General features: G+C 35.9%; 1 protein-coding gene across 2 annotated transcripts in view; it reads right to left on the minus strand.

Moving 5' to 3' along the window:
- LOC306804279 (sodium channel protein type 2 subunit alpha-like) overlaps positions 1 to 14615 on the minus strand; it is a 132788-nt gene that overhangs the window by 27410 nt on the left and 90763 nt on the right. For both annotated transcript variants that reach the window (XM_079310643.1, XM_079310642.1), the window contains 9 exons: positions 12869 to 12932; positions 12172 to 12313; positions 11222 to 11428; positions 9524 to 9814; positions 5992 to 6372; positions 4900 to 5032; positions 3379 to 3617; positions 2510 to 2683; positions 462 to 818 (listed from right to left, as the gene is read on the minus strand). In XM_079310643.1, coding sequence (XP_079166769.1) covers positions 462 to 818; positions 2510 to 2683; positions 3379 to 3617; positions 4900 to 5032; positions 5992 to 6372; positions 9524 to 9814; positions 11222 to 11428; positions 12172 to 12313; positions 12869 to 12932 — 1988 coding nt within the window. The remainder of the gene's footprint in view (positions 1 to 461; positions 819 to 2509; positions 2684 to 3378; positions 3618 to 4899; positions 5033 to 5991; positions 6373 to 9523; positions 9815 to 11221; positions 11429 to 12171; positions 12314 to 12868; positions 12933 to 14615) is intronic.

Raw genomic sequence — 14615 nt, forward strand, 5'->3', positions numbered from 1 at the left:
GAATAAGCCATTTACAAATCATCATTTATGAGAAAAAATTGAGACTTAGGTTTGTTTTGTTTCACAAAGAAAGACTGAAAGTGGAAACAGTAAGTTTTTAATTATTATAAGCATTGTCATAAAGACCAATAGTTTTCCATCAATATTGAGACAATTTAGTTTACTTGGCTGTAAAAGGTGATCTAAATTAGATTTAAAAAAAAAAAAAACAAAAACACTCTAAACACTCTTAACTGTAAGCATAATTCAGCACTGACATTACTAAAGAGGTTATAAACTTACCAAGACTTAAAAGAAAAAGTAGACATTTTTCACAGATAATCAAGGTATATTTGAACCTGATGTACAGAAAAGGCAAGTGAACTGCATGATTTCCTGAAGTTCTTCTCTAGTCTCCATTTCAAATTTCCAAATCATGAAAAACAGGAGATATTTTTTAAAAATCCCTACAGATTACATACCACTAGGTTTCCAATCACCATGACCATCATGAAGACTGTAAGGCACATGGTTTGGCCTGCAACCTCCATGCAGTCCCACATTGTTTCTATCCATTCTCCACACAGCACTCGGAATACAATCAGGAAAGAGTGGAAAAAGTCGTGCATGTGCCAGCGAGGAAGTTCACAGTCACTGGAGATCTTGCAGACACATTCCTTGTAGCTTTTCCCAAATAGCTGCATCCCAACCACAGCAAAAATGAACACAATGATGGCCAGCACCAGGGTCAGGTTCCCCAGAGCCCCCACTGAGTTGCCAATAATCTTAATCAGCATATTTAGGGTTGGCCAAGATTTTGCCAATTTGAAAACTCGAAGCTGCAAAACAGAAGAATGGTATATGGTTCTTTGTTATATAATTGTAATTAAATTACTGCTACACATTTCATATTTCAGTTACCCTATGTCTTCAAAATTTCTCTTGTAATCTTTAGAAGTTTTAGTTACAAAATTTCTGTTTCCAGTTCTTTGTACAATACTACACATCAGCAGTGTTAATTCCTGATTCAAGTGATAAGAAATCAAAAATAATATCTCTATGCTCATTTCAGTTACATTGAAACTATCACTCCAATTCAGACTTTGACTCTTTTGGTGACTTTCAGTATTTATGAAGAAGTTGTACTTGTTGAAGAAGTTGGGCAAAACAGTCTTTCTCTTGTAAACTCTGAGATAATATTACTAAAAATAAATGAGCACATATGAAATGTGATCAGTTAACAGGACCATAAGTGCATAGTCACTTCCAGGTTTTTTCATCTTAACAGGCAGTGAGATAGAGGAAATTATTTTCCTAAAAAGAGAAACATGCTAGAGTTGTTAATGACAGACATACAAGTGACTTGCAACTATCTTTAACAGTATATTGTCTGCCATTTAAAATAAATGTAATGTGTCTTACAAAGCTTGTCATACAACATTGGGGAAAAAAAAGGAAGTACTGTATTAAGTACATCTTGAAACAGACAAAAATCAAATTATTGGAAAGATACAGCAATTTTTCAGACACCTGAAAGAGGGGAATACTAAAATGAATATTTAGTATGTTTCGTGTGATGATTTTATGTTTTATAAAGAAAACAAGTATCAAATTAAAACCAGAATCTACTACTGAGAGATAAGTCAATCCAGCCAGATTCTAGACTTTAGGCAAAGTACAATATAATGCTATGCACAGAACCAGAAAACACATATTTATAACTCTTCTTTTTTTAAAGGGAATATATTTAACTTTCATTTCAAGTTAAATATCTCTTTTTTATTAAGGCAGGAGTTGAGCTGGATGACCAGGAGCTCTAGCTTCATGTCTCTCACTGCATAGGTCTTTTCAAAAGAGGGTTTGGACACTGAATTGCATGCCAGCCTAGTCTGCAGCAAGACCAAGTTCCTGTTCATAAAAGAGGTATCTAATAACAGACAGAGACACTGTAGTGACTTCTGAACAGAAAAGCTGTTAGACAGCAGACAGACCCTTGCCCAGGATGGTATGGAGAAGGCTGGTAGGGATGAAAAGCCCCTGGACAATGGAAAATCTAAACACTAATCTCTTTTAAAACTAACCAATAAAGGCAATTGGTAATGGAAGTATATAAGCTAAAATTGTCAACAAACTTTTATTAATTAAGCCATTATTTACCAAACAATTTACTAATCTTCAGTCACAGGTAGTAAGGGCCCTGTGGTTCTTGCTTTTTTTTATTCCCTCATTCAGGAAGAAGACTCTACTAAATACTTCTATTATAAAAATTAATCCTTTAAACATACTTTTAGCAAGAATAGGTGTTGACAATATCTTGAAGGAGAAATAGACATTACTAAGATAATACACAAAACAAACTTGACATAATATATACATGCCATCTAGTGATCATACAATTTAGCATTTTGTAAGTTCTGAAAAGATCTTCTGTCTCAGCCAAATATTTAATTCACAAATGAGAAATTCACAAAATATATATTTACAAATACAAAAATGTAATATAGAAGCATATTTTAAATAGTATATTTACCAATCGGAACGATCGAAGGACAGATAATCCTTCTACATTCGCAAGGCCGAGTTCCATTAAACTAAGACTCACAATAAAACCATCAAAAATATTCCAGCCCTCTTGGAAATAATAATAAGGATCCATGGCAATTATCTTGAGAAACATTTCTGCTGTGAAAATTCCAGTAAACACCTGCAAGGGAAATACAGTTCCTTACTCCAGTTTAGGATGAAAATATTTAAAAAGCAAAACTAATTTATCTTCAGCAAGAAATTAATGATAAATCTGAATATCTTCTTTATATTTCCATACACTGGGATTAGGAATAAAGTTAATATTTGAAGCTTACATATACATCAGTATGTTTGGGCTCCAAAGAGAAAGAGATAAATGGGAAAACACAGTTCTTAGCTAGCCTGCTAATATGTATGTACACCAATACACAGAACGCAATCTGATTTTAATGCTCATTTTTATATCCTTAGAGCTCATCTTTGCCCTCAGACCACCTTGTTACTTCTAGGGATCCATGCTTACTGGGCCTTTCCCTCCAAAATTCCTTGAACACCCAGCTCTTTAGGAGCTGCTAGTGAGCAGCAGAACCGCTGGGGGAATGGAAATGAAAGTTCTTCTGATTTGTAACTATCCATCAAGAAAAAAAAATCCTTTAATGATCTTTAAGACAGAAGATGAAGATTTTAAAAATCCAAACACATATTGACTCAGTAGATCTTTACTTTGTAAAGAAAGAGTGGTGAAATTTACAAATGTCAACAACTTAAGTTCAACAATCCCAAACCTCTTTTCTATTACGTGAATGTGCATAAGTCACAAAAGAATTGAAGAGAAATGCATTTTACATATATGGCACATCATGAAAGACTTACAAGGTTTCCTACTGAAAGCACACCACTGAACTGCTCTGTCATTGGGTAGTGCTCCATGGCCATGAACAGGGTGTTTAGGACGATGCAGATGGTAATGGCCAGATCAACAAACGGGTCCATCACAATCAAATTTACAATATGTTTGACTTTCAGCCAGGGAGTACAGCAGTCCCAAATCAAGCAAGTGTTAGCAAATTTATACCAGCATGGTGGACATTTCTGCCTGGATTCTTCCAGTTCTAGAGAGAAAAATGAAAATAACATTTGAAACATATTTCTCTATTCCAGAATTGCCTGGATATTTCCTTGAAGCTTAGATACTGTTTTCCAAGGTACTGCTGATAAACTATGTTGATATTTTGGAACTAAGACAACTTACAGTTAAAAGAAATTACAATTTAAAATAATCTATGAAAAAAAAAAAAAAAAAAAGGAAAAAACAACCAAAAAAACCAAACCACACATCAAAAAAAACCCACCCCAAAATACCCCAAAAACAACTATACTAAAGATTGGGTAGATGAAAGAACCATTCACAAGCTATTGCTATATAAAATGCAAAAAAGAAATTTTTCTTAGAAACTTGTCATAAGGCTGGGTGATGAGGGGACTGAAAGCAGCCCAGCAGACAAAGACTTGGGCTTATTGGTGGCTGAAAAATTGAGTGTGAGCCAACAGTGTCAGTCAGAGCCCAGAGAGCCAGTATCCTCCTGGGCAGCATCAAAAGCAGCATGGCCAGCAGGCTGAGGGAAGGAGTTCTCCTCCTCTTCTCCAGCTGGAGTGCTGTGTTCAGCTCTAGGGTTCCCAGCACAGTAGCAGATTTAGAGGAAGCCACAAAGATATGCAGGGGCCAGAACACATGGCCTATGAAGACAGGCTGAGAGATCTGAGGTTGCTTATATCTAGAGCCTGAAGTCAGACAAGTATTTAGACAGCATTACGGTCCACATTTGCACAACTGCTCATTATTACCTTCCAGTTTTCTATTTTGGGCATAGTAATTTAAGCCTCAACATAATGTTTCACCCTTTCTTACAAATAGTTGCTTAATTATATGATCCAAAGTAATTGTATTTAGCCTTACAGAAAGAAGAAAATGATCCCTCCTTTGTGAAACAGCAGTCTATTTTATTGGTAGGAGGGGACTGTTCTACTCAACAAGCATAGCCAATACAGTAACCTAAAAAGAGTTTGCCCCAAAACATAACTTCACTGGAGAAGACTACATGGAGTAATAGAAAACTACATGGAGTTTTGCTTGCATTTAAATTGGAAACTTGCTACTCCTACCTCCAACCCATTAGCATGTTGCAAGCTTGACTCTTCCCAAATTTATCAGTCCCAAAATTTAAAAACAAAACAAACCACAAAAAGTTCCACCCCTAACTTCATATAGGAATCTCTTCTTGTCTGTACCCTCTAGGCTGAAATAGTTGCCTTAAAAGATCTTACTGCTTAATGCATGCCACATTTAATAGCACTTTTAAGGCATTGTCATACAAAAAAAACTGTGTTACATACCTTCCATTGTGTTTGTAAGCATGCTGGCTATACTCATTGCTCTTTGCCTTGCACTAGGGTCTGTTAGGTAGTCCATAGGCACATGATAAGAACTAGAATGTCTCTTTCTTAAGTCAGTTTCTGTAGTAGTGCCCTGAAAATAAAACACTGATGAAATAGCTAATTGATTGTACATTTAATAACACTGCAAGTTACTGTACAGCTCTATTAGTTTAAAGCACTGCTGTCCCACACCATGCTCCTGTTATATTGAGGCTTCACAACAGACTAAAGTATGCCTGACTCTGTATGGAGCAAATAGTCAAACACTGCAGTACATTGCTCTTGTGCCTGAAGAATATGTTTTAAAGTATTTTGCTGAAACAGGCTGAGATATTAAAGGAGATTTCAGACTAAAAAATGTTCTACAGTGCTTGTCAATGAGCTTTGCTGCAATATCTTTCTATTTAAGCAGTAAAGTCCTTTTCTAAACATGAAAATGCACAGCCCACATAGCTAGCAGTAAAGGAACTAAGCCTAAGTGCATTTTCTTAAGATAACTCTTAATGTAGAATAAATTATGGATTTCCTAGCACATTTTTCAAACAAATGAAAAAATATTTTGTAACATTGACATTAAAAAAAACAAACCCATAGAAAAATTAGCTATAATGCAGAAACACAATCACAACCCTTGTAAGTTGTACTACCAGGGTAACATTTCATGTATGGACAGCAGAAACTTTATATATTCCATTAAGTAAACTTCTTTTTTTTCATTTTGATATCCTTTCTGATATACAAGTACAGAACCATTCAGTTAAGTCTAAGCATAAAGAATCAAAGGGTGCAAAACTACACAAACTAAATTTATTCAAAGGTTTACTATGCTATTTGTTAATTCCCAGTCAATTTGGATGCATTTTCACATATTTAATTAACGAGAGCTGGACAATTTCAGCTTATCCTTTAGCTTACAGCTGGAATACATGAAAGGAGCATTCACAGCTTAGCCAGAAAGGTCATCATTGCCAAGTGACTACAGTTTGTGGAAACAGTGACTGATCATACAGGGAGAGAACATCATGCCTGAGCTATTGCAGACTTTCTTACATTGCTAGCAGTGGCTGCTTTATCAATCATCACCTCTGGCAGAAGTTGTCCTGTAGGTGATGTCAAAGCTGGAGGCCCACCAACTAAAGAAACCACTCCATTGCAATCCACGGTGCTGTGCATCTTCCCATTTGCTGGAAGTGCAGGTACTGTCCTGGATGACCTACTGGCCTGGCTAATGTTACTGTTGCGCCGTTCACCGTGTCTATGAGGAACAAAGAGAGAATCTCTTCTGCTCTCATTGTCTTCAAAAGTGCTGTGCTCATCATCAGCAAAGTCATTTTCAGATCCCACATCCTTTGCTCGACCTCTGAAGCTGAACAGGCTTGTTCTGCTGTTGCGCCTTGGGGAAAACAGGGAGCCACGAATGCTCAGCAAGGACTGCAGGTAAATAAAAACAATTGTTATCAGATGAAAATCCTTTAAAATACAACATTTTCATACAGAGGAAAAATCCACAATGTCTTAAAGGGTAAGGTCATCTACAAAGAAATGAACTGGTACAGTCCCCCCTCTAACACACTCCCTTTTGGGTAGTAAACAAAGAGCACATAAGTGACAGACAAAGACTAGTTAATTTACTGCTTTGGATATATGAAATCAGTTTGTTTATTAGAGTAAAAGAAACTGCTTGACAGAATTGTTTCCTCTGCTATTCTGCCTATGTTACTATCAACTGTTCATAAACTGAATAAGTATATCTAGACACTCTTTATCCTAGGCTGGCATTAGTATGACAGGCTGAGAAAAATTTTTAGGCAAATTTTCTGTTACCCAGTCTGCACACAAAAGTAGCTCCCAAATACTGCCTAGTTTAAAAACATATGTATCTTTTCAGTTATTACTCAAGTAGGCTGTAATAGGTTTCTTATTTCTTTTTTAAAGACTTAGCTATCCTGAATATGCAACAATTTGCCTGTAATTTTGTATGAACAGGTTTGCTAATCTTCATCAGTTTACTCATACGAGTAAATGTTCTGCTGTTGGAGGATCTTTAGTATTAGAGTCAAAATAATGCTCTAATCTTACAATTAATTATAGACATTTTTAATTTTAATTTATATCAGTAATTGCCTTGAATTGTTAGGTAAGTATTAGCATCTGATTTCACCCAAGACTTCCATGAACAGCAGAGATGATAACAAAGCAGTATCTTTGTTTCTTCTTCAATTTATCTTTGTGGGCCTGAGCCCCATTGTACTAGGGACTGCAAAATGCAGAACAAAAAGGCACTCTGCAAAGAACTTATCATGTAAATGTAACACAAGAGATGGATACAAAAAGAGAGGGAATACACAATGGCAAAATTGATGAGTATGAAAAACAGTCATCTTAGCTCACCTGAAGTCACTTCCCTGTCAAGCTTTCTGTAGGCAGCATGGTAAAAGAGAGTTTTAAAGAGGGATTTGAGGAAAGCAATGAAGTGTTCTGTGAAAACTCATGGGAGCTTCTTCCAAGCATGAAGGGCAGCATACCAGACAGAGCTCAAAGAAACTAGTTTGCAAATTTAATAGGAGATTATGAATGCTGCTTTGGGTCAGTCAAAGCCAGGACTTGTTTACTGTAAGTAGACATGGTGGGTTGGGAGGAACTTAGGTACAGTATGCTTTATGATATTTAAAAAAAATTCTTTAGGTAAATATGTTCACTAGCAGATTAGAGAAAAGCAATGGGATAGGTTAGTGTTCTTTGCAACAACATTTTTGATGAATACAGCAGTAAAGAGGTCCAAGTTAAAAATGAGTCACAGTTGTGGGTCCACAATAGCGTTTAAAAAAAAAAAAAGAAAAGAAAAAGAGAGAGAAAAGGGATCTAGCAAAAGGCCTTGTCGAAATACCTTGGAAAACTGTCAGAGAGGTAAAAGGATCTCCTAAAGCACAACTAAACTGGGAGAATTAAGAGGATACAAAGTTATGAATGTTAGGAAGAATAAGATTTCAAGAGGAATAAAATGGTCATTTACATTGAAAGAAAAAGAAATGCCAAGGAAAAAGTCAAAAATTATGTATAAGCCTGAGTTTTCTCTAGGAAAATGATATTAAAAACTGGTGAGTGGAACTTCAGTTTAGTGGTTAGAATCCAGAGTGAAAAGGAACTAGGGTCAGAAAACCAGAGGGGAGTTGATTTCTAGACTGTCATAGTCAAACAACTGTAAACGAACTTGGAAATGAAAATGTTAGAAGAACAAGTTGAATGAAGAATGCTTAATTGCTTACAAGATGGATGAATTCAGCTGCAGTTGAATAAGGCTGCAGTTGGAATGAAGAGATAGGCAAGAAAATGCACCTAGGGGATCAGATGGATCTTCAACATGAAGTTGAAGTCAATTGACATGTGTGAAAATTTGTATAAGGAACAGAATGAATCATGAACTAAATTCAGCAATGAAGCCTCACAGAGATTAGTTAGACAGTTAACAACATAAAACAGTGTCAGACAAAGGAGGTGGGGTGGGGGGGAAGGATGCATTACTATTGGTAAAGGAAATACATTAGGAAGTGAGTGGAAGGAGTGGCAGAAATAGAAAGCCAGAAACATTATATTCCCACCACAGTCTGGTCTAAGGAGGACAGTCCTTAGTAAGAAAATATTGGATGAAGAGGTCTGAGCTTCTTTGAGAATGGGAGGCCAGAGGAAACAATACATGAAGAGAGTATGAGCACTCATGATCTATTAAGGGATGAAACAGGCTTTCCAGAGACAGAAATAGAAGAAGATTAAAAAGGCAGGAATGAGTTTAGTAATAATGGCTAAAAAGAGGGAGAAAGCAAGTCATAAAGACCAGGGAAAATCGAGAAGGTGGAGATAAAAGGAAGAAGCATATTGAGGCAAAAAAAGGGGCAGAAAAAGGAGAGAATGTATGTGAGATCTGGTTTTGCAGTGCTAAGAGGAGAGTGAGAAGTGGGCAAATGAAGAGGAGCTTTGAAAACTGCAGGAGATAACATTACAAAACTATCAAATGAAATGAACGTCTGGATGGGAGATGCAGATGGTACTCTGAGTCACTGGTGTTTCAATGTAAGAGAATACATGCAAAGACACATTGTCACACACATTTCCACCTTCTTTAAGATAACATAATTAATGGTCTCACATCAATTAAATTCTGAAATTTCACATGAGCATTAATGTAATTTCTATTGAGCTTTTTGCACCCCAAATTTTAATACTCTTCTCATTTGAAACACTACATTTTGTATGTATGCACCATGTTTTGAAGCTACTCATCATGCTGAATATATCCAACTTGGTGGGAAGATAGGTCAATTTTAATTAAGAAGCTTGAAATACAGCTCATATTAATTAATATATGTAATTTTGATTTTTCACACATGAATTCGGAATAAAATCAAAATCTCTCACATTCTTACAGTTTCATATTTGGCTGCAAGTTTTTGTTTGATTAATCTTTGATTTAGGATATTAATGAAAATGTGGTATTTTGCAAGAATAAAGCAAACTACTATACAGAGCTTTCTTTGTATGATGAGTAGACAAAAAAGGTGTTTAAGAGGTAATAATACTTTGGTACCTGGTGTGGGGAAGAGAATCTCTTTTCGTATGTCAGTCTATTCCCCTCAATGGAAAATCGGAAACCTTTCTTTTTGATGCTGTCCTCTGATTCAGATTTGTGAAATTCTTCCCCATCCTTCTCCTCGCCTTCAGACTGTTCTTTTTGCTTTTTTTTCTTTCTTCTATTTCTTCTCTCTTTAGCACTCTTTGAGCTCAGTTTTGATGCCTCAGAAGAACTTTCGGAGAATCCACCTATTCCACCTACTCCACTATAATCTCTTGAGTCAGCTGCTGCAGCTGCTGCCGCCGCCTATACATACAAGCACATGTGCAATTTACAGCATTTATACAAATACATACGCTACTCACTATTTCAAATTTATTGCCACTCTCAAAGAAATTATTATTTTGAAAGAAAAGCAATGTTTCCAATTCACCAAACTCAGCATATCATAAGGAGTATAATTTGTGAAATACCACGTGAACCGTAATTTGCCAGTGCTCCATAAACCAGGAGCAAGAGTAACCCAAGGGATTTGTGCTGTCAAAAAACCAAGTAAAAAAGCATCTGTTTCAGATTGAAGCAATATGTTGCAATAATTTTTTCATCTGAAGTACTATGCAAAAATAAAGAATCAAAGCTCAAACAAGTTGTAAAATCCCTGTTAACAGAAAGCAACACTTTCTTACACCATTTTGATAGTTTGAATACTCTCTAGTCTATTAAAGATCTTGTGTCATGTTGATATCACAGTTTTGCAAATAATAATCAGAGATTTGTGTTAAACTACACATTATTACATACTTGTTGCTGCTTGATTTTCAAAACATGTGGAGCATTTTATTAACATTTATTTACAATTTACAATCTGTGGTAAAAAAACAACAAAAAAATTCCCACAATTTCCCTCCAACAGATAGCAATTGACCAATGAAACAAAAAAGGAAGACATGGTTCAACTTCTGCTTTATGTGGCTACATGCCAAGCAGATACTACAAATTTTTCTATTAAAGATTTGAGAGCCTTTAAAAAAGGAAAACAAATTTCAAAGCAGTATGTAATCATTAGATTTGTACCACAGAAGTGTTTTCTTTGGTTTCTCCACTTTTCCCAATATTTTTTAAAACTGGAAATCTATGGCTTTCTGCTGTGAGAGATGGGGAGGGAGTACAAAAAGCCAAATATTGCTGAAGCACTGTCACCTACAATAACTTATATATATATATAAAACTTCTATTACTTATATAAGCACAATTATTTTTTAGATTTTTTTTTCCACATCTCCACCTCTGTTTCAGAGAATCACAAAATAGTTGAGATTGGAAGGGAATCTCTGGAGGTGTCCACCTCTCCAGCAGACAGAATCACCTAAAGCAGGTTGCCCAAGCACCATATCCAGACAGCTTTTGATTATCTCCACAAGCACTCGGGGCAACTTGTTCAAGTCTCTGGTAAAAATCTGATTTCCATCTCCAATTTTAAATTGGAGATGCTTTAGCTTGTTGGTTTTTATTTTTGTCACAAAATTAACAGGTTTACTCAAACCAGCAAAAACAGTGCAATAGAAAACATTAGAAATTATTTACAATATGAAGGAATTTATGAGAATATCAATATATTGTTAGGAGTAGCAGAGTAAAAGTATTCTCATGTGTGGATTAAAGCATCTATTCAGAGTCATGAATGGAAGAAGAAATTTTATTTTACAGGGATACCTGAGCTTCTTCTTGTTGCTTTTTCAGTTGTTCCAGCATTTGCTGAAATTCTGCCTCTTTCTGCTCTGCTTCTTCCATTGTTGCTTGATTCTGTTCTTCATAGGCCATGGCGACCACAGCCAGGATCAGGTTGATCAGGTAGAAAGAACCCAGGAAAATGACCAAAACAAAAAAGATCATGTATGTCTTCCCAGCAGCACGCAGAGTCTGGAGAAAAAGAGATAATACACTTCTTTAATAGACTTTAACTACTATTGCATAATAAGTTGGCCTCTGTGTTAAAATTTAGAAATATAAGATTGATTTATGTTAGTACAAGATTAGTTTTTATATCCTAAATATATATGAAAAAGTTTTATGTCTGCTATTATCAAGATAAATCTAATTCTGAATAGTTCAGAACTTATACCAATAAGAATCTATACATCTACATTACAGCCTTTAAATTTAACAGTAGGTGGGGCCACTGATCAGCATCTTACCTTCCTGTCTCATCAGTCCCAAACTACACTGCCACAAAAATAGTGCATTACACAAAATGTTACAGTGGAGAAAATTACAATTCTTCAGGTAAGGATATGTGTAGTTCAGGGACAAGATGTAGCCTTTTCAAATGAAACATATTTTTACTGGACTGCAAATCAATTTCACATAGCATTTATTTACAGCATGTTTGGGTAAGAAACTTTAACAACTTAAATTATTCATTTAGGCATACAAACAATAATGCTTAACCATCTTCACAAAATAACAGCTATTCCTTATAATGTATTTAAGAAGCATAAGGGAACCTAAATCATTAAAAAGGGCCTTATTGCTTTAGACAACAGTTTACATATATGAAATTAAAGATGATTTCTGTTTCAAAGACCTTAGGGACAAGTGAATGAAAATAACTATGCAAGTACTATGTAGTAATGGTATTGGTGATGGTTTTAATAAGTCCTCACCAGCTGGTAAAGATTCTCCCAAAAGTCCTGAGTCATCAATCGAAACAGAGACAAGAATGCCCAACTGAATGTATCAAAACTTGTGTAGCCATAGTTGGGGTTTCTACCAGCTTTCACACATATATATCCTTCTGGGCATTGACTACAAAAGAAGAGGAAATGCTATTTTTAACAACTACTCTACATTACGATATGCTGCAGTAAAACAAAATTGTTCAGGAATACCAGTCGCTAACGAAATTATGAACAAGTAAAATGTTATGCTACATACCTAAGATAAAAATATAGAGCTTGTTATTATTCACTTTTAAATTCCACTTCCTAATAATATTTCAGTGCTTTAATAATATAACTAGTAGTATTCTAGCCTTCCCCACAATTTGCCATAACACAACTTCATCAGGACAAGAGAACATCAACTAGCATGGCTGATAAACAGTTGTTAGCAAGCTAGCAGCAACATTTATGCACAGATCATTCATGTGATTATCTTCCCAAAAGTAGCCTAAGAGGCTGATAGAAGTGCCTGTATAAATTCAAATCACAGAGATGGTTGTATTTAGGTATAACTTCAAATGCAAAACATTGGTAATTTGCAACTCTACAGTACACTTGATATTAAAGTTGACTACCTGAGCTATTCTAAATAGCTAATTATTTTTCTTTGATACATAACGAAAAGTGATAATTTTCTTACCCTGCATCTGAGCTGTTGCCACACAGCAGTGCATCATTTTGCCCTTCCAAGAAGTAGAAATGACCTGTTTAAAAAAAATAGTCAAAGAGGTGATGAGAAAGATAATATTTATACCTAATGAAAATTGAGCAATTATATAGATTTTTACCCTTGAAGGAAATTAGCAGAGCTAACAAACTGTTCAACTGCAATATATAGTGGTCAGGAATGCAAAAAACATGGAAAGCATTGTTTCAACAGGAAAATTACTTTCTAAAGAATCTTCAAATTAGCCTTTCTTTAGAAAATAAAAAGTTAGTTATACACTTAATTTTTAGCAACCTAAGCAATTTATAAGATACACGGGGCAGAATACCAAATTCTCTATGTTAACAAATAAAAAAAAAAACAAGGAAAATGAGGCAAAGGATGAGGGCAATTCTGTACCTTTGTTTGTGGATTTTGATACATAACATTTAGTACTATTCATTTATAATTATCAATTACCTATTATTTTATCCAAGTATTCTTTGAAAAAAAAAACCTGAAATATTAGGGATGAGATTTTTTTCCCCTGTACTCAGCACCAGTGAGGCCACACCTCGAGTGCTGTGTCCAGTTCTAGGCCCCTCAATTCAGAAAAGACATTGAGGTGCTGGAATAGGTCCAGAGAAGGGCAATGAAGGTGGTGAAGGGTGTGGAGCACAAATCCTGTGAGGAGCAGCTGAGGGAGCTGGGGGTGTTTAGCCTGGAGAGCAAAAGGATCAGGGGAGGCCTTGTCACTCTACAACTCATAGAAAGGAGGGTGTAGCCAGGTGGGGTCAGCCTCTTCTCCCAAGCACCCAGTGACAGCCTTAAGCTGTGCCAGGGGAGATCTAGGTTGGACACAATGAACAATTTCTTCACAAAAAGGGTGACTGGGAATTGGCATGGGCCCAGGGAGGTGGTGGAGTCACCATCCCTGGGGTGTTAAAGGAAAGACTGGATGTGGCACTCAGTGCCATGGTCTACTTGCCAAAGTTGTGTTAGGTCACAGATGGGGCTAGATGATCTCAAAGGTCTTTTCCAACCCCAGTGATTTTGTGCTAATATAACGTGCTCAAGAAATTTATAATTGGATCTTGATTTGAGCAGCTGGGGGAGAAACCAAGCCTTTATTGTACCTTACACAAAACTAATATAAAAAATTCTGTAGCAAGGGAATGTACTTGAACGTTTAGGCTAAATACTAAGATGAGGTAAAATATAATTTAAAGAGACAGAAGGCCTAAAAGCCCCTAACACTCCTCTATTTTACTTTGTATTTCCTTCTCTGCAGCAGAAAGGGAAACACATTTTGCCATCAATTACTAGTTTGCAATTCTTAGGGTAAAATGGGAATCTCCAATGGAGATTTTTGGTCAGGTGGCACATTAAGCTGAAGTTGCCAGAACTAGGTATGTTCTGGCTGTTCTCAGGAAGCAGATGGTTCTGTGAGATTCACTGCCAGCTGGCATGGACTAGCATAGCTGGCATGAACTAACTGAGGGCTAATGCTAAACAGACAAGCAGGGAATTGCAACCAGTTCCTACTGACTGCTTCTACTCTCTCACCACCAGTATACTTTAGAGGCAGCATAAAATCTGCTTATTTTAAAGAGAGAGAGAAATTATGTCCATAATTTATATATCTGCGATTCTAGTCTTAGGTATCATATAAGACATTCTAGTGATCACAGAGTCAGACCCTGTGAAACATGTGACCCCCTACTGAAAAAGAAGGTTAAAG

This window comes from Erithacus rubecula (assembly GCF_903797595.1).
Source record: "Erithacus rubecula genome assembly, chromosome: 8".
In the NCBI taxonomy this organism is placed as follows: domain Eukaryota; kingdom Metazoa; phylum Chordata; class Aves; order Passeriformes; family Muscicapidae; genus Erithacus; species Erithacus rubecula.